This window comes from Lissotriton helveticus, chromosome 9, assembly GCF_964261635.1.
Source record: "Lissotriton helveticus chromosome 9, aLisHel1.1, whole genome shotgun sequence".
Classification (NCBI taxonomy): domain Eukaryota; kingdom Metazoa; phylum Chordata; class Amphibia; order Caudata; family Salamandridae; genus Lissotriton; species Lissotriton helveticus.
This window is the reverse complement of record NC_136070.1, coordinates 594669206-594689380: the sequence shown is the minus strand read 5'-3', so window position 1 is coordinate 594689380 and position 20175 is coordinate 594669206. Positions and strand designations below refer to the sequence as shown.

The 20175-nt window shown below is 47.5% G+C and overlaps 1 protein-coding gene across 2 annotated transcripts in view; it reads left to right on the top strand.

Moving 5' to 3' along the window:
• Window positions 1-20175, top strand: part of MTA2 (metastasis associated 1 family member 2) — a 386348-nt gene that overhangs the window by 356447 nt on the left and 9726 nt on the right. The window contains exon 17 of one of the 2 annotated variants that reach the window (XM_078660594.1): window positions 5681-5865. The exons of the other annotated variant lie outside the window; for it this stretch is intronic. Within the exon in view, the coding sequence (XP_078516720.1) occupies window positions 5681-5865 (185 nt within the window). The remainder of the gene's footprint in view (window positions 1-5680; window positions 5866-20175) is intronic. 2 annotated transcript variants of the gene reach the window in all.

Genomic DNA, 20175 nt, shown 5'->3' with positions numbered 1-20175 from the left:
TAATCGAAACTGAAGAACTTGGGAAAATATTTGTGATTTCTGGTAACCGCTTCTGCCTTAACTCAGTCTGTCACCAACGACAATCAAACTATGGCCTGTTTTATTTATATATGACTACAAAGAAGTTGCTTGTGACTCGTTGAAAGAGGATGGTATCTAGTATGTCCCGAACATACATACATACATATATATACACACACAAACAAGCACTGGCGTTGCCAATAGGTCTCGCAGTAGGAAAGTTGGAGCTATTGGTTTTGTAAATGACAAAGCCCTTTATGTTTTTAAAATGAAAAGAAAAATAAAAGGCATTGTTATTTGCAATTGTAATAGCTCCAACTTTCCTACTGCGAGACCTATTGCAACGCCAGTGCTTGTTGCAACAGGAGCGTATTTAATCAGTGTGTACAATGGTTGGTCGATCAAGCATGGAACCTCATCCCTTCTGCAGACTCTGGCGCACTTCTCTTTGTTTGTGTTGGCCGGTTAGGGCTGCCGCACGGTAGAGGTGAGCATGAATGATGGCTATGTAATGTCCCAGGATGAAACTGCACATTCCTAAGCTACCTTATCTCAGCTCTAGGTTTGTGTGGCTAGTCTGGAGCGTCCTCATTGAAATGCGAGCGAAGGAGAGGCGAGCTTCCAATAGACGTTAAACAAAGGGTGGAACATTTTGGATTCTCTGCAGTTCTCGATGGAGAAAGTTCTATAGGGTTAAACGATCTGTTGCATTTCAATGTTTGCCTATGCAATTGGAGATCGCTGCACTATACAAAATGCATAGTATACATTGTATAACTTGGCTAATGCATGGGCATTGCTTTTATATTGTCCAACAGAGTGTAAAGAAATTTTAAAAAAGATGAGATTTCCTTCTCGACACGCCAACATGCTTTGCTTCCTTTTGTAACCAATGTCTTAGCTTTGCTGTTAAAGTTGATCTCCGGTATTAACATGCGATGAAACACTTATTTAGACGAGTGGATAACTTTAGAGTGCAGTGTCTCTCACAAAGCGACTATTCAAGTTTTAAGAATGATGAGAGATGTGAAGCTTTGTCTCCCAAAGATTATGGGGTCCCTACAAGGAGGATGCACTTGCCCCTTTTTCGATGCCTTCCTCCATTGCTCTCCATTGTCTCCATTTCTCTAGCAGCGATAGACCATCGTCAGCAGGTGTTGTATCCCTGTAGAATTTCGATGCACTTGTTTGGTGCCTGCTCCATTCCTCTTGGAAACAATAAACACTTTTCAGCAGATCCAGTATTCTTGTAGGATTTCAATGCATGTCTCCCTTGTTCTATGCTTACCTTCATTCCTCTCGGCAAAGAAAAAATTATCGCATTGAGGTATATGCTTGAATGCTGACAATATCTGAAAGCTGAGATTATTCTATTCCTATGCTTAGGCCGCCAGGAAGGAATGTCCCAGGAATGTTTGGGGGGGGGGGGGGGGGGAACAAATTCCAGGGGGTGGTTTTAGTCACATAGCCGCAACCTGCTCTCACTATTAGATGGTGTTGAGGGTAGAAACAGCATTGGAACATGCTAAACAAGCATTGAAAATGCAACAGGTCTCGTTAATACTTGTAAGTCAATCAACGGGTAGGCACTAAAGGCTCAAAGCGCCAACTGCATGGTATTTAAAAAGCAGGACGTGTCCTTTAGGTTTCCGTGCCAACGAAAAACTCCTTAAGTTGATTTTCACGGGTGGGTCAACGCCCTTCACATGTTTATTTCCATCTCACCCCAGAATCTTCTTTTTTCACTATTTCCATGGTCCGATACAATGATAAAAATAGAGAATGGACCATCGTTTTTCGAGGTAGCACCGCCGCCTCCTCCCTGATTACTTCGGCTACTTCTTTGCGCCACACACGCACCCGCTTTTCGCCTGCATGCCTCTAGCAACGTAAAGAACGTCAGGGGCCTCGGGCCCTCCACAGGATATAGAGGTGAGGTGACAGCGAGCGCTTGAGTAGGGGAGGAAGTCATGTAGGAGCTATAAAAGCATTCACCGGGGTTGTTGGGGGAGGGTGATGGTACTATTAGGTTAGGAAGTGACCCTTGCAGGGACTCATAGTGAGCCATGCAGGGGCTCCGGAGATCAGATCTCCAACCCAGCCCTATGAGAAAGGAAGATTTACAGGATTGATGGGCTCAGGCGAATTCTGCAGTAACGTAGGGATGGGTGTCCGGTTCTACCTGGACTGAGGAGGGAGCCCTCAGACTGGATGATGGAATAAAAAGCATTTGCAATGCAATAGGTCTCGCATCTGCAAAAGTTTGAGCTATTGGCAATGTACATGAAAATGCCTAATTTATGTAAACCTGCAAGCAGTGCGTAATAACGCACTTTGTTGTTAGTCATTGCTTACGAGAAGCAAGACTGGCAGTTAAGAGGCGCAGTTACTGCCAGCCTTTCTTCTCGTAAGCAACTATTAGAAGTACAAAGTGTGTGTCTACACACCGCTTGTGGATTACCAAAAACATAAATAAAAGGCATTGTAATTTACAATGCCAGTCGCTCAAACTCTTGCAAATGTGAGACCTATTGCATTGCAAATGCTTGTTTCTACATTGCAATTGATTGCTATGGCGTGGTCCTGACGCAAGGGTTGAAGGATGCAGAAGGTGTGGTTGATGCAACGGGGGTCTACCTGCAGGGAATCCTTGCTTGGTTCCCACGGATTCCTCTCTGGTCTGGCCGAAGTCCAGTCGCCCGTTGTCGCAGTCACAGGTCAATCCTTCCTAGATCAGTAACTTGTCTTTTGAGGGTCCAAGCAACTATAGCAGCTCTCCTGGGTTCAACCAACTCTGGTGCAACTCTGTGCATCAACTCTTGGCCCTCAGTGCTGCATGGCAATGGTGGTAGCAGTTTGAAGACTTACGGCTACCACCGTGCCTCAAACAAGAGACAGTCGGCTGGTCCGTGGAGTCTCTTGGCTTGACTGGGCTGTGGAGACCACTCCTCTTTGAGCAGAACAGAGCCGCCAGCAGGTTCCCTCTCTTCGCTAGCCAGCAGGCGCAGTCTTTAACGGTCCTTACTCTCTTTGCTGGTCCGTTGGTGCAGCAGGGCAGTCCTTCTTCCAAGTCAGTCGAGATCTGAGGTCTGGGTGCCAGGATTGCCCCCTTTGTGCTCAAAGTGCCAATAGCTTACCAGGCTCCCTCCCACCTGGTGACCATTTCCTGTGAAGTGTGGCATTTGGCTATGCCAGGATGCATCATTCTGCCTACTTCCAACATGGCTAGAACCCCCTCTCCTGTTTCAGACCTCCCTGGCCCACCCCGGGGTGTGGCTCCCTCATGGCTACATGCCCGCCGGGAAACCAGTTAGGCATTTAGTTTCCCCTCTCTGCCTCACATTCCCCCCACCTCCCCCCATGCTACACAGCTGCCCTTCAAAGGCTGCTTCACCTTTGAAAACACACTTGGGATCAGTGAGGATTAGAAGGAAAGCCAGGGGGTACTAATCCCTCAATAGAATACTTATCACACTGCGCATGTCCTGCTGTATGTGAGAAAGAAAAAGAAAGGTAGGAGTTGTGTAATGTCGAAAGAGAAAAATTAGGGGGAGACATTTCCTTTAGGACAACAACCCTCACCAGTTAGGTGACATGCTTCATCATATGGGTTCCCTCCTCTCCTTTGAAGCCTGCCTTTTGGGGCTGACACGCAAGTGGCTTCCTGCAGAAGGCAGGTGGGGCCTCCCTGGACTGCAATCTCTCCTTGTTCTCCTTTGAGTCATTAGCCTGTCCCTCCAGGAGGGTAAAAAGCTGTCTCGTGCAGCAGGCACCATGTGTGTCCGGTAAGGCACAGGAGTTTTGCAGGCAAACAAGTGGCAGCTTTGTTTAAGTTACACACTACAGCAAGTTACAATAATTTCGACTTGAGATACAATTTGGGCTGAATTTAATGAGTTGTTTGATAACTTATTTGGTCTCAACGTTCAGGAGTTACTATAGCTGAGGGGTCACGTGTAACCCTATACTCGCCAATTTGGCAACCACGTTTTTCCACAGTAAGAAAGGTTGTTTCTTGCAATTTACTGTCAGGACAGGTAAAGTGCATATCCTGCCTGTGTTAGGTCGCACCCTGCCTTTAGGACTCGGTAGGCCTGCTAGAGGAATGACTTACATATATGTGCCATTGCTTTCTGTGGCAAAGTCGGGCTGTTGGTGCACGACTGCTCTACCAGTCTGCAGTGGCGAACTGGGGGACTTGCTTTTCTTTAGGGGACCTCCAAAGTGGCACAATCAGTGCTGCAAACCCCAGGGTACCCCTCTAACTTATTTGCTTTGGGTACCATTTACTAGGGACCTACAGGTAAGTTAGCCCTTTCAAATTGGCTTGTTGCCAATTCGACATTCACTTTAGGGTCAGGGCACTGGCACTTGTGTCTGGTTAGCAGACCTCTGTGCACTGATCAGCATCAGTCAAAAAACTTGGGGGTGATCATACAAAAAGAGGTATTTCCTTACACTTGGGCATCAAACAAATTAGCTTCTTGCTCCCGAATGGCCTTTGGGTGCAGTTGCTGTATGCTGCGGAGTCGTGGGATGACCACAGGCAGACAAAATGGGGGTCATTTATAGACATTAGTGTGGCATTCCCCACAATGCCTAAATTCTGTTGATCTGTTGGGGGAGGGCGTGTCTCTTACACACTGGCAAAAACGTTGTAAAACAAATTGGTCGCAGGAGGCCAGAGTTGGTTCCGGATCCACATCTGTTGGCACACAAAGAAAGGAAATTATGTCAGTGCCCATGAGCGGCGCCTATATAAACCTGTGCATGTCCTATCCGGTGCCAACAATGTCTGCAAAGAGTTGCAGTCACCACATTCCAGCTTGAAGAGGTACTGCTTCAATGTTTTCCATATCCAGTCTGATGCCTGGGGAATATGCTAGGGTTAAGGGTCTGTGTTTTGAAGTCTCTGCAGAAAGCTTGCTTTAGGATTTAAGGAGGATCTGCTATAGGCAGTAAGACTACTTTTGGGGTGGAAGGAACATGCTGTGGCAGTTTGCTTTGTTGTTGAGGAGCAAACACAGATGTGCTATTACATGAGATCAAGGTTGTAGCAAAAGAAAGTCTGCTTTGGAACTTGGTCTTTGCGAGATTTCACTAGTTAAAGTATGATGAAAGATGTTGCCAAGTAATTTTTTCTGTATTTTGTGAATATGCTTTCTGAATACACTATAACCTTTAAACCTTCGCTCCATTAAGAGTCTGCATCAGGTCTTATTGGTCGTAGTCCCCATTGCTATACCCTATAGATCTGTTAAGACACTGGTAAAGTTGCAAACGCTTTCGGATTGTAGTATGTTACATGGTTTTGAAGCTGTTGAGGCGTAAGAAAACCATTACTTGCTAAGAGTGAGAAGAGGTGTTGGCTTACTACCATGAGTAAACAATCTTTGGGTGTTCTTTGTCCCCACATCTGCCATCATCATTGGCTACCTATTTCTTGCCCCTGGAGGGCCTGTAATCACTCGCACAACTCTTGCATTGAAGGGAGTCTGCAGATAAACTCTACAGACATCTGTTTTGCTTCCATTCCTGGTTGAGTCCAGGCAGAGGTTTAAACCTCCTTTCTGCTCTTCCCCCATACTACCTCTTTCTGCCCTACACCCCAGCGCAAAAATGTCGTTAAGTGACGCTTGCTGCTTTCTGATTGGTGCAGGTGACAGGAGCTGGAGCCGCTGTTGTTGTTGCTACTGCCGCCGCAGTGGCCCCCCCGTTTGCAGCTAATGGCAGACCGATGTCTTCCGGGATGAGGTCCAGTACTCAGCCCATGGTGAAGCGTCAGAAACTCAACCCAGCTGATGCCCCTAACCCTGTCGTCTTCGTGGCTACAAAAGACACCAGGTAAAAACATTTTTAAAAAACTGCTGGGAGGATGGGAAGCTTGGAGTACATGTCCTGGGGTGTTGACAGCAATAGGTGTGGGCAGCAGAACCAGTCAACAAAGGGGGGTGAGGTGGCAGGCGGCGTTTGCCCCAAGATACCTCCTCTGCCATTAATTTGGCATAGTTGGCTGACTGGTGAGTGGTGTGTGTCCAAGCACAGCATTTTTGTGCGATCCTTTTACAAGTAACCATGAGCAGGCATTCCCAAGCAGAGGGAATGGAAATGACCAGTTTACCTGTCGAATGGAAATTACCAGTTTACCTGTCCATTGCCCCGTCAGTGAATTAATAAACTCCTAGCATTCGCTGACACTTCCAAACAAACTCTTCAAGCAGTTGCTGCTCAATCAGCTACGTGAATCACAAAATCTTATGGCTGAAACAGGTAATTCCCTCTTTATGGAAAAACAGCTGTGAGGCCCTGCCAATGAGAACACTGCATTAGAGGCCCACTGCACTGGTTTATAACAGTGATGTGGCTAGGACATCTTACAGATTGAAGTTCCTATGACTGTGGGAGCTTTCAGAAGCTGCAGGAATAGATAATGATGGTGACTACTTATTTTGTATCATCCTCTTGACACATTTTGAATCTTCTTAGCTGGACACGTCTGTTTTAGAATACCATGATCACAAATTATACTTAATAAAATGTTTTGTTTGCTTTGGTCCTGCAAGTTTGTAAATTAAAATGGCTGTGCTGTAGTAGTAAGTGGTGTGTAGTTGTGGAAAAAGGTATAATTTGATCTGATTTTTAACGTTGCAAAAAATGATAGTTTTAAAGGGCCTTGTGTAGATTTATGGGGTGGGAGGTTTTGAGATATCTAGCAAGATTTTGAATAAAGCATATTCCTCTACACATGACAGCTGTATTGTTGGCTTATCACAGAATTTAACAGCATTGTGCATCTTATTTAAGCCATGCTTACAAAATATAACAACATCTCTGCTTTTCGAGAGTTAAGGTAAATATTGAGGCTAGTCTTACAAGACTGAAAAGTGACTCTAAAGCTTAACTTTGCAAATTGGCCTTAATAGGCTCGATTAGTCTCTTGCGAGCAAATATTTAATGCCTGGGACTAAGAAACTGAGACCATACATCACTTATGTGGACAGGACTACATTGACATTCCTTGAACAAATATTGAGACTAGGTGTGTTTTAGACTGACTGCGCCCTAATACAATACCACTTTGCCCAGACACTAAGACTGACACTTGATTAAGAACATGCTTATTAAACACAATTTAACTACCGTCAGTGCATCGTTGTTTTTCTGAATTTCCTAAACCTCCACCCTAGAACCAGATCAAGCCCCTACTTTGTCAGTTCCTCCGTCTTCTAAATTTCACACTTGCCAAAGCTTCTTATTGAAAGCAGCTTACTCCCCTTTTCACACCTAGCATCCAAAGCGAGGTGACAGGGGTACCTCACTGAAAATTGAGCAAGAGAACACAGGGAAAATGTTCTCCAGTAATTGGCTCATAAAGTTACGGCAATCGGTCCCATCCAGCCCTTCAATCTCCTCTCATTTAACATTTGTTTTTCCAGGTTTATTCCTCGTGTTACAATCTTCCATGTCATAAGCGTTTTCCCACAAAAAATTAATTAAATTGTTTGCCATTCTCCTTGTTCTAGGTTTTTTCCGTATCTTGAAGTAAATCCAGACTTTCTTTCAACGTCTTTACTTGTGAACCAGACAAGTCATTTTATTTTTTTCTGCAATTTGGAGATTCAGAGCTTCATTTTTCTCGGCATTTGCCACATTTATTCAGGTTGAAAGTTTTAGCTTACGAGTATCCAATGATGCTGGGTACTCGTGCATATTGATGTGCAATTTATCTGGTCTGCAAAGGCTAATGCTTTCTTACATTGTTTTGACGGCGGAAGGAGGTGCAATTCTCAATCTTTAGTAAATTTTCAAAAAAAAATTCCAACCTCAATATTCCTAAAACTGGTTGAGCTAAAGTAATCTTTGGTTTGCCCGTTTTGTGCCTTAGAATAGAGAGTTAAACCATTTGAGTGGAGAGAGGGCCCCACACCCTCCTCAAGAGTTGAAGCCAGCACTAAGCACCCCTGAGGGCTCTGGAGCCAGTGCACAGGCCCATGTTGTCTGTGTGGCAGCCTGCTGGCAGGTGGCCCAGCAGAGTTTTTGGTCACGGGGGCCTGAGGAGAGAAAATCGTACTGGTCCATTGGTGCCTCCTCCATCTTAGTGGGAGCTGGAGCGCTCGAGGAGACACAGCTGGTGGCCTGTGCCAGTGGCCCTTAGGTGACCCCTGGCCTTCTACGGTAGCATAGTCCCCATGAGGACCTGGAGACAACTGCTCCCTTGGGGGCTCCCACAGATAGGAGAATCGCCCTGACTGGTACAGAGGAACATCTCAGCAGTACAGAGCCCCTAGTCAAGACTAGGCCCGTAGGCCTGTCCTCAGAATGACCAGTTTGTGGGTGCTCTGGGGGACGTGTTGACCTTGAGGCTATCCTGAGGTGCGTTTGGGGACTGGAGAGGAGGCCTACATTCCCTGTGGGTGGAAGGCCTTCTGGGGGATGCTGGGCAGTCGTCCCCCAGAAAGCCTCTCCCCCATCCGTTGCTCTGCGGGTGGTGGTGAGCGTTATGCCTTTGGACTGTTGGCATGGAGACGGGCGCTTGGATGATGGCGGTTCCCTGGTGCCCTTCCTAGTCACTGCCCTGCTGCATGTTTTGGTTCTTCCCGCTAGCAATATCTGTTGGAAATTGGTTCTTGTAGTGGCTGTTCCTGGCATGGCCTGCTTGGACACCCTCATTGTTCTGTGAACTCAGGTGCGCCTGGTGCTTCTCCCCGTCTTCGCGGCAACTCCCGCTTGGAGGCCCGCACAGGCTGCAAAATTTCACGGTGATTCTGGGGGTTTTCCTGAGCCGACCTGTGCTTTCCTGGCCGCATCAGGGGAAATATAGGCCTCAGAGGCCCAACATGGCTACACCATCACTTAGTATACTACCTCCTGTCAGCCTACCCATCAACTCACTTGCTGAGACCTCAGAGACTCATGACCAATCACAGGAGCATAAGGAGGAGCCCTATCGAGCAGCCTTCTATACAGGGCACAAGGGAAGCGCTTGAGGGACAGGTAGCAGGTGTCTCTATTGAGGTAAATCTGTTGCGTTCAGTTCTTCGAAAATCGTCTCTTAAAACAAGTCTCCTAAATGTCAGTAGTCTCTCACACATTAGAGTACCTCGTGGAGAGGCGATCGCACTGGAATAACATGCGCCTGCAGGGCTTCCCTGGGAGAGCGGAGGGCTAGTCAGCAGTGATTCCTGGAGTACTATGTAAGAAATGCTCTTCACCATAGAGGTTTATCTGACCTTTTTGTCATCATGGGTGCTCACAGACCAATGGCTCTTGTGCACCCCCGGGGGCTCCATCGCAGGCCCCTTTTGCTAAATCCTCAATTATAGGGATAGGTTTTGCGATCCTGAGGGCTGCCAAGGAGACAGCCGTCCCACCCTTCGAGAACTAGAATATTGCAATTTAACCGGATTACACTAAAAAATTACAGGAGTGACGTAAATCATTTTTTGACGGTTACGAAGAAGTTGCAGGAGATGGACATCATCAGGTATATGATTCTTTACCCTGCAAAACTCAGTCTCATTGCGACAGGAAAGTCTCACTTCTTTGAGCCCCCTGAGGATGCATGGTCCTGGTTGGACTTGTCAGACAGGATCCCTTTGAGCCCTCTGACTGCCTCTTACCCCTACAATAGGTGGGTGGGGGGCAGCAAACGGCCCAGGCATGGGACAGTGATCCTCCGGAGTCCCATATTGTGGTCATAGAAGACAACACCATTGAAACTGCGACCACTGAGTCTTTGCTGGTGCTTGACACTCTGGTAACTGGTATCCCTGCGGCTGAGGTGGCCTCAAACACCCCTTCCCCAGGAGGTGATGTTGTTCCTGACACCGAGACTCCCTGAAGAGTTATTGAAAGTTTAAGTGTGGATTTATGTTTTGTTTGTGTGGGGGGGGGGGGGCTCTCTGTATGGGAGGTCATGCCTGCTGCTGCTTTTGCTGGCTGGTGCATGGTTGGAGTTTTCCTGCTGCATGCAGGTTTCTCCCTGGCGGGGGGCACCACCACCACCACCACCCCCCCTCCCCCCCCCTCCACCACCCCTGTGATGGGGTTAACCGAGTTCATGCTACTGTTTTTCTTTGTTCTGTGTATGCAAGGGGGGGGTTGGTTATGCTATACTTGTACATCATGGGGGAGGGACTGGCAGTTGTAATTTTTTTTCCTGTATGTTGACTCATAGGTCCCTGCCAGTATTTCCCAGGGGGGCCGACATAGGTATCCAGGTGCATCTTTCATTCACTATGGATAAGATTGGAACATGTAAGCTTTTCTCCTGGAATGTGCGGGGCTTGGGCAATTTTCAGTAAACCCTACAGGGTGCTGTCCTTTCTTAGGACTTTTTTCTAAAGACCGTGTTCCCCAGACAAAATATAGTTGAAAGACAATAAATATAGACCCAATCAGTACTATATTGTAGAAATCTGTCCAGCCGGACAGACATTTAATCAATTCAATATTTACAAATAAACAAGAAACCGTTTTAAGTGGGACACTCTGTATCCAATTTTAGCAAGGACGACGTACAACATAAAGTGAGGGGTTCAGGCAAGGGAAAATGTTTGTTTTCAGCACATTTCTCATAGAACAAACAGAATATACAGTAGACACCATTACACAAAAATTAGGAAATTTTAAACAAGCGTATATGGTGTACAAGGTGTACGTCCAGACTTTAGTGTGCGCTCGTTCGACCAGGATTCCGGCGGGAGGGGGGAGAAAGCACTCCAGTGATGAGTGAGGTGACATAGGAGCCGGCAGCCTGACCCGAGGGGCAGAGAGCGGCTCTGGCAGAGCGAGGCTCTCAACGGAAAGAAGGGCGGGCCGCTCCCGAGTCACAGTTCTAGGAGGGGGCGGGGGGGGGGGTCTCGACTCTGGCGGGAGGAAACACTCGGCTCTGTTTGCAGATGAGCCAAGGCACAAGGAACCCACTAGTCCTGGGGGTTCAATTCAGGGGGCAAGCTCAGTCAAGCCCTTGGAGATAGTTTACGGCACAATTCAGCAAAGTCCTTCTTGGTCTTCTCTCCTTCCTCAGCAAGGCACCACTGCAGGCCAGTCCTTCAGCTTTTCTTTGGTCCTTCTAGTTGGGCAGAGGTTCGTTGTGGTAAAACTGGATCTGATTTCTTAGGAGCAGGGCTCCTACATTTATAGTCAGTTTCTTTTGTCTTTTCAGGCCCAGGGGGGCCTTTGCCTAGTCCTTTTCAGCACTGGAGCACTTTGTGTAGACTGTCTTTTCCTTTCAGTGTGTGGGGTAGGGACAGCAGACGCTCCGCAGGAGGTGGAGCCGGCATTGAGATGACAAGTACTGTCAGGGGCACCTTGTTGACAGTCTTCCCCCTTCCTGGGCTCGGTGTCGGGCAGAGTCATCAGTCGCTCCCCAGGAGTGGAGCCAGCATTGTGGTGGCAGAGCACAGCCCTTTTCAGAGTCAAGGGGCACTCCCACCACTCACCTTGGTGTAATCCCTCCATTCACCACCTGTCATCCCCAGCCCTGTCACTCACACAACCCAGGCAGCAGATACACATCCTGGCAGAGGCGGGCTGAAATGGTTAGGAAAGCAAATGCTAACTTTCTAAAAGTAGCATTTGCAAACACAGGATATTAAAATAAACTTTACTAAAAGAAGTATTTTATTATTCTGAGTTCAGGCATACTAAACTTGACTTTCTACCATGCTCCCTGAGTCTGCTGGGATTATAGAGTGTAATAATTCCAGCAGCCCATTCTGGCCCATGGAGAGTAGGTAGCCTTACAATAGTGAAAAACGAAAATGGCTGTAATTCACTATTAGGACATGCCACACACACCAGGACATGTCCTGCCTTATGCTTACAATGCACCCTGCCCTTAGGCCTACCATAGGGGTGACTCACATGAAGTAAAGGGAAGGTTTAGAGGCTGGCAAGTGTGTGCACTTGCCCAGCCAGCATGACAGTACCAGACTGCACGCAGATTCTGCAATGGCAGACCGTAGACACATTTTCAAAGGCTGCTTCTGTGGGTGACGCAACCAGCGCTGCAGACCCACTAGCAGTTTTGGCATTTACAAGCCCTGGCACTCCTGGTGCACTTTACTGGGGACTGACAGTAAATCCAATGAGCCAATCATGGAAATCAATTATGGGTACAGTTTACATTGGGAGCACTTGCACGGATTGGCCGTGGCGCAGTGCCCTGAGCAGCGAGCATCAAAACATCTGAGGCACATCAGCAAAAAGTGGAAGGGAGACTCACGCCAAGGTGCCAGGTCTAACACATATGACTTAATTGCCTGCTTTAATGGCTAGGCTGCCTTTGGAGGCAAGATAAATAGTGACCGGCGTTGGACCATATAAGTAAAGGTCTGGGTGCAGGTAAGAGGGGTGACGTACCGGAAGGCTGAGACCAGGTAGTAGGGTTCCAAGGTTACGATAGTTCAAGTTGGAGCAAGCTGCTTGTGCGGACTACGTGTTAGATTCATGTGCCAGTGCGCTTAGGGAAGATCCAGAATGTAAATTTAGCAATGTAAACCAAGCCGTGGATGCGGTCTCAAGTATGGTTCCGGAACCATGCTTTTCCAGTCTTGAGTCTCTCATGAGTGTTGGCGGTCACAGCAATGACTCGCAGTCCGCACAAGCAGCTTGCTCCAACTTGATCTATCTGTATTCTGAGACCTGCCAGCCTTTAGGGTGTTCGCGGAATCCACAAATGTGTCTGCTTGGAGGAGGGTTCTGAGGCCCTGGGATCTCTACCTCAATGAGGAATTAACTCATTTGCCGACGCGCAGCATAGTTTCAGCATGGTAGTGGGGCATTTTCTTCAATACACTAGTCTTGGAGCTATATTGCCCTTGTTACACTTGGCCGCAAGCATGTTGCACACTTGGCTTGCTGCACTCGTTGAGAGGGTTGCCATTTGGTTTTCTCGTTCTAAAAAAGCTATGGTCATTGACGGGGCGCGCACTCCCTTTCCTGCGCAAGCGGCCTGCGATAGTGACCTGGGAATGCACCTTGAGGATGCACAGTGGGAGAGGATGTGTGAGTTGGTGAAATCAGTTTCGTCTAATGCCCGGTTTAAACTCCCCTATTTTCTGTGCTGTACATACATAACACCCTTGCTATTACATAAAATGGTGGGAACAAACTGTCCTCGCTGTCATCACTGGCTTCTTTTTACACTTGGCCTGGAAGTGCCTGATAGTACAGCCGTTCTGGGGGAGAGTGATAGCTAGGACACAGGTGACGGTACCCATCTCATGTTCCCTGGAGCCTACCATCTGCTTGCTGGGTGACGTTCCTGGACCCATGTGCCCTGGAAATGGTGTTTAAATTCCTACACTTGCTGTTGCTCCTAGTTAAGCGGCGAGTTGCGATTACATGGATGAGGCATGTCTGTCATAGATTTGAGTGTTGTGTGGGTGATGTGACTGCATGGGTGGTGGCAGAGGAAGTACAATTGAGGACATGTAGGCATGATAAGGCGGAGGATGACATTGAGGAGTGAGTTTCTCGACCTTGGGGGTGCCCGGTTGTCCTCTGTTGTGGGGATGCGTACTCTCCAGACTCGATTGATGCTTGAATGTTGTTGCAGTTCCCGGCTTCGCAATACTTGGGCCATATGAATCACTTGAGTCCCTGTACCCGATTATTATCTTCCATGTTCTATGTTAATGTGGCTAGGCTTGTGGCCTGTATACCCGATATCTGTTACGTGGTTATCGACGGCTATTGTTAAAATGTTTTTTGTTCCGATTCTCATTTGAAAATACTCAATATAGGATGTCTGAGAAAGTGCCTCTTTTGACATGGTTAGCCCCCCACTTTTTGCCTGGACATTGCTGTGGTTTTGATCATCGTAGTGCACTGGGTCCCTGACAATCATGTCTCTTGTGCCTATTCCCTAAAAAACTATTCCCAAATTGGACCTTCAGGCCCTGTGTAAGCCCCTAGTAAAAGGTACCTGGGTACCAAGGGCATGGGAACTGAAGAGGGTCCCTTAGTAACCCCTCACCTAGGCCATCCAGACTGCCACTGCAGCATGCCTGGCCTAGTACAGACAAAAAGTCGACATGGCACTACCTGTGTGCCGTGCCAGCTAACACTCCCTAAAATATAGTTACGTCTTTGAGCCCTAAGGCAGGGTCCACTGAGCAGATATTCCCTTATAATATTGGGGTCTATCTCTTCATATTGCAGGCGAAGCCAAAGAGAATACATTGGCTGGAAACTCGATAACTCAAGTTCCACAGCACCATGATGGCCTCACTGTATGTAGGAAACCTACTGACCCTGATGTGGACACTGACGGGCATTAGGCAGCCTGTGAGAGACAGCCATGTTTCTGGACCCCTGGAATGACAGCCTCTGCTCTCTGGGACCAGGAACAATGTACATCCTGGACAGAGGTGTCTCCACCCCCCCCCCCCCATGCCCCCTCCCCCGGATGGACCAGTGCTTGAAAAGCCTGACACCTTTGTACTGGCGGCCCCCAGTTTATACCCTCACTTTGGGCAGAAAAAAACCTAGGAAGAATAGGTGTGCCCACCTTTGCCAGCTCCACCCCTCAGGTGGAGGAGGCTAAGTTAAGTACACTTTTCAGTCCCTTCCATCTTGAAGATGAGGACTCCTCCAATCAGGGCTGGGTCTATGCCCCTCACTCAGGGGACTATTGGCCCTATCCACTACTCCCCTAAATTGCCCCCAAAATCGTATTGAGGTGACTCCCCCAAACCTAGAGGTTAATTACCTGTGAACTGAGGACGACGAAGAAGACGCCATGCTGCGAAGTCTTAAGATGACTGACTTGGACCCAGCCCTACCGGCCTGTGTCCAGCTTCCAAAACCCTGCGTGAACGGGACGCATGTCCTACAGCTAGCGACCTCCAGAAATCACAGGAAGACTGCCTGAACTTTGAAAAGGGCTATCACGCCTGAGGACAGTGGTTCTGTCCCCAAGAATCCAAAACAAAGGACTCCCGTGCCCTGCAGATCCGCGAGTCCTGCCCACTCTGCACCAGATGCCTATGAACCCTGTCCAGGTGGCCCACTAACACTGAACAGGCTCCCCAGAGGTCCTGACCTCATCTCCAGCATTGGCTGACAACTCCTGGACTCCACAACAACGCCTACAGCCTGAATCCAGAGGCTCCCCCTGACTGCGACCAGCTCCTGCACCCGAAGCCCCTGCACCTTGGTGAGCTGAATCGATGGTTCCCCCATGACCCCCGACATCTCTACTTACCTCTGCTGTCATTGGGCTCCCTCCTGCAGCCTCTGGTGCGACACCTGCAGCCTGTTTGTCGGAAGCAGAATCCTCATTGAAAAGCATTGGGCACCCAATGCTGAAATTGCACCCTGTACCTGGCCACCCTTGTGCGGCTGGTGGTGTATGTTTGGTGCTGCTTTGTGGCCCCCGTGCTTGACCTAACCTCCAAAGCTTGTCCCCTGCAACCAATTTACCTACCTTTAAGCAGTGTGGCTTTGAGCACCCTCAGTCTCTATTGAAAAGCATTGGGCCGAATTCCTGTTTTGACCTGTTTTGACCTTTGCATCTGGCTGCTCCTGTACCGCTGGTGGTGCAGTTTTGGTACTCTCCTGACCCTTTTGACCTTTGGTTGCGAAGACTGGAATTGTAAGTGTTGTACTTACCTGTTAAACCGCATTATTGTTTTCCTCCATAGGATAAAATTGCAGTGTCGACTTTAAGTGAAAGGTATTTTTAGTTAAAAACATACTTACCTTATTGCAAAGGTCTCGGTCTTAAAATAATTACAAAGCTTATTTTAATAAAATTGGTGTGGATCTCCACATTGAATCGTTTGTCCAATATTAGTCAATTTTGTGCAATAAATGTCTTACACTCCTGTGTTATGCCTAAGGCTGCTCACCCACACTACCACTAATAGAGCACATTATTTTACATTGAGTTCTGTACCCTTTTGGGGAATCCCTTGACTCTGTGCACAGAATAACCACATAGTGGCATAGCACATACAGAGCCAGCTTCCTACAATGTCTAATGGAAAATTTAAAAAAGACACATATGTTGGTAAAATATTGTTGTGTTCTCAAAATTTTTGCAGAGTAATGACACCTATCCTCTTATGATATCTTGGGCTTTTTACCTACGTGCCCTCCTATTTAATTGTAGGAATACAGCTAAGTTTAAGATCCTGTATTGAATAGTTTAAAAATTAATCACCAAAATTAGAGTTCAACATCTAGAGTGGACCTGAGCTTTTTTTGCAGAGTTGTGGCTTGATAGATGTAGTTTGCATTTTCAGGCATGTTAGAGACCATTGAGACTACAAGTGCTTCTGGCAGTTAAACCTGTAAGTCCAGGCACAGCAAAATCAAGGGAGGGTGGTAGTAGTTATTCTAGTACAGGCTGCATTGCACCAGCAGTAGTCTGACATCCGAAATGTGTTCTAACCACTGAAGTGTAGTGATGACATGACAGTGAGATGGATATGAACGTTTCATGCACTACACTGCATGAGAAATCCTTAATAGTGCGAGCCTCACAAGGAGTTTTTTCAATAAAACTGTCTCGTCCTGAGATTTCTTTCTTTTTTATCAATATGACATGCAGTGTGATGAACGAGGAAGCAGCTCCCCAGTTGCTTCCCCGACTTTTTAAAGTATCTATTGTTGTGGTTACACTTGCCTGCATACTCCTGCTATCTTATGTTAGCTACAGACGTTTGCAAATGGTTATTCTTAAGATGCTTTGATCTCTAGATGTATTATTCCTCCCTTGGCCCACAATGTTCCAGGACAAAGTCTCCATTGGTTTTGGATATTATTTGGTTGTTTGAAAACCCAGCCCCAGCAAAGGAAAAAAAAAACTACCTAGTCAGTAACTTCTAGCCTTTCAACGTGATGTCCTCAAAAAAGTCTTATAGTATCAAAATTGGCTGTTAGGGGAGGGTGTTACACAGAAAAACGCCTTACCAGTTGTGCCCTAACTCAGTACCAAATTTTCCTGATTCAAGCAGCATCTGTAGCCTTTGTCCGCCTCTAGAGCATAAGGGGTGGGCATGTAGGGCGTTCAAGCACATTAAGACCACCTGCTACCAACTTGAACCCTCACTTAGCCCATCACACGATGCAGTGTCAAAACTCACCCGAGATGCTTGACCTTTTCAGACCGGAGGACATCATGAGTGATAAAGAAGAGCCTTGATCTTCAAATATCCAGCTGACGCAGGGAGACCAAAGTCCTGAGGCCTTACCCGCTGACCCATTAAGGAGGAAGCACTGCCTTTGCGCCAGACCGTAGGCCCCTGAGTCTTCATTCCACCATGCTCCCTTGAGGATCAGCACCCAGCCAATCAACCTCCAAAAGCATCCTCATGTTGAGGTCAATCACTGTTCCTGATGGATTTGTACATCATGCCCTGAGGTGAGCCTTTTGAGAGATTCTGGCCTCCAGTTCCCCCTGCAGACGCAAACCTCTTTACCCCAAAAGAATCCTCCGCTCCACGAAAGCTTCCACAAAGGGCAGTGAGCCTCTGCATCTATCCTAACATGCTCGACCCGGAGTCTCTGAAATGCCACCTTTGGAGTCGAAAAAGGTTTCAAAGGAGACTCCAGAGATCTGCACAGTCCTCTATGCCGTAACCAGACTAGAGTGAAGTCTCCCTTTCCCTCGAGCTCCCTGATGTGTCTGATGTTATGCAGCAAAAGAATCGCCCCTCCAGGACAAAAATCTTAGCTCAACCTCTTCTACAGATCAGCTCCCCAATCAAATGCCAACTGTATGGTGGTTGGTGGTGGGGGGGGGGGGGGGTGATTGAGGTTATTCCTTCCACAGTGCAAGAGGAAACAACCTCTGACAAATGAGTGCTCTCTGTGGTGCACCAAGGGTTCTATCTGGAATTATACACCATTTCATCAAACATACCACAGCGTTGCCATGTAACAAATCAAGACCTTTCCTACAGTTACAAGAAGCTGTACAGCACTCCTCACCAAAGGTGCTGTGAGTTGGGTGCCCTCTTACTAATGAAAAAACAAATGTGCGGAGGGTCAAGAGGGGAAATAATTTAACGACCTGTCAACTCATGCCCCTAAGAATAAGGTGAGAAACACAGAAAGAGAAGACCAGGTCCAGGGTGGTGTGCTGTCTTGAGTGGTGAACGGGAGTCACATGGGTGCAAGTGTGAAAAAAAGTATTGAGTCTCGCTGGGCTAAAAAAATCCCATCAGACCACCCTTGTGGCGGCATATCATCATATGGGGGATGATAGTCGCTCCATGCACCGCCTTTACCATCGGGTGACGGTGCAGAAATGGAGAGCGGCACATTTAGCCACAGTCGTGCTCAAAGTATAATGCAGAAAAAGTGCAGTGCTATAGAAGAAGTGCTTACTAAAATTGACTACCTAGACTGAAGGAATTGCTTATAGAGATTAGTGTAGGTGTCCAGATTAAAAACACGCCTAGTAGTAGATAGATAAAACTACATTGGCGCTGTGCAGAGTGGTCGACTAGTTTCAGCTAGCAGGAGTATTACTCCAGCTTTCATCAGGACCTTAAAGAAAATAGGCTACTGCAACACGGTGTAAGGAGTGTACACACGTAGAAAAGAATCAGTTACATCAATATCATGCAATATACTTAAGGAAGTCATGTATCTCCCCAAAACTTGGAACCCCAGTGTCCACTGACGCCAGGAAAGAAATCTTCTTCCCAGCTTTGTGTGGGTGAAGACCTCATCTCGCCCGGCAACCGCTCGGGAAATTGAGGCCCCGCTCTATCCGTCGGTACCTGACGCTCAAAACCGAGCGGAAGGGGAGGCCTGCCCTCTTACTAGTCAGTACCTGGAATCTACTTCCTGATCCCCAAGAAAGACTAGAATCTGCGGCGCATCCTAGTCTTTACGTCTCTAAATTGTTACGTCCTGCCGGAGCGCATTCACATGACCCAATTTCCCCCGCCCCCTTCTCCTGCAGGATGTCTTTTTGCTGTTTTGCACAGGAGATCACTTGGCATCCCTCAACCTTGCTTACTTCCGCAGTGCCATATCTCCAGTACATCACTACTATCTGCTCCGCGTGGTAAGTGGACAAGTTAACCAATTCATAATTCTGCACTTTAGGGTTACCACAGTCCCTAGGGTATTTACCAAATGGCTAGTGGTCGCAGCTGCTCAGAAATGCCATTCATGGCTTTCCTTATCTGGATGATTGGCTGCTAAGAAGTGGACGCTGATAGCTCACATACCCGCACTGCAGTGTCCCTGTTAAATAGGCTAGGTTTTGCACGCAAAAAAGTATTTATCCACAGTGCATCAGACTTTTTCTTGGGTCTAATCTAAATGCCATCACGGGATAGACCTTCCCAAATCTAAAGAGGGTGATGGTGTTCCAAAGACTGTTCCCTTTTTAGGTCTCTCCAAGACAGAACATGTGCAGTCTCTTCGAGACATTTTAGTGGCCTTGAAGGCTACGCATTACTTTCAACTGGTTGGCTTCAAAGCAGCTCTCAATTGCTTAGTTCCTGCTAGCCAGCTCTGCGGTCGCCAGTTCTTGCATGTAGCCCTTCCCTGGAACATGTGCTCAAGTACTTGTGTCCTTACACTGCTCGTGCTTTTGGGAGCTATTTTCTTTTATTTTTGCTTAGCCAGACTACAGAGTACATCTTTTGTAGCTGGCTCTGTCTGCTCTCTCTCTCCCTCCCACCCTCCTGTTGCCTGCGTTTGTTGCTTCCTCTCACACATTTTCCATGTTGCTACTACCTCCCATTGCCCCGTTGGCCCCCCTTCCAGTATAACTAAAGGACACTTAGCCAAGTATTACTGTGGCTTAAAAAATGGCAATTACCTGATGCTCAGCAGCGAAACTTGCATTTGTAAGCATATGGGGTGCAAAATGGTATCATATGGAGGCAGTTGTATGAAACCTGCTTCGGGGAACCATTGGTGACTCACTTGAATGTTTTCAGTTCAAGTGTGTGTCCTGTGGAGAGCGATACAAAAGGGGATGATGGACGGAGCGTTTGAGCAAATCAAACACTCACCCCCAGTCAACTGATCTGGGTTTGATCCATCACCATTCTTTAGCTCACTCAGCCACCCCAGTTCAGACATGGCCATATGCAAATCAGTCTGACCCTGTGCCTCATGGGAACAGTCCAGCCCGAACTGCCAAGCCATGTCTTCCCTGGACCGGTAACAAGC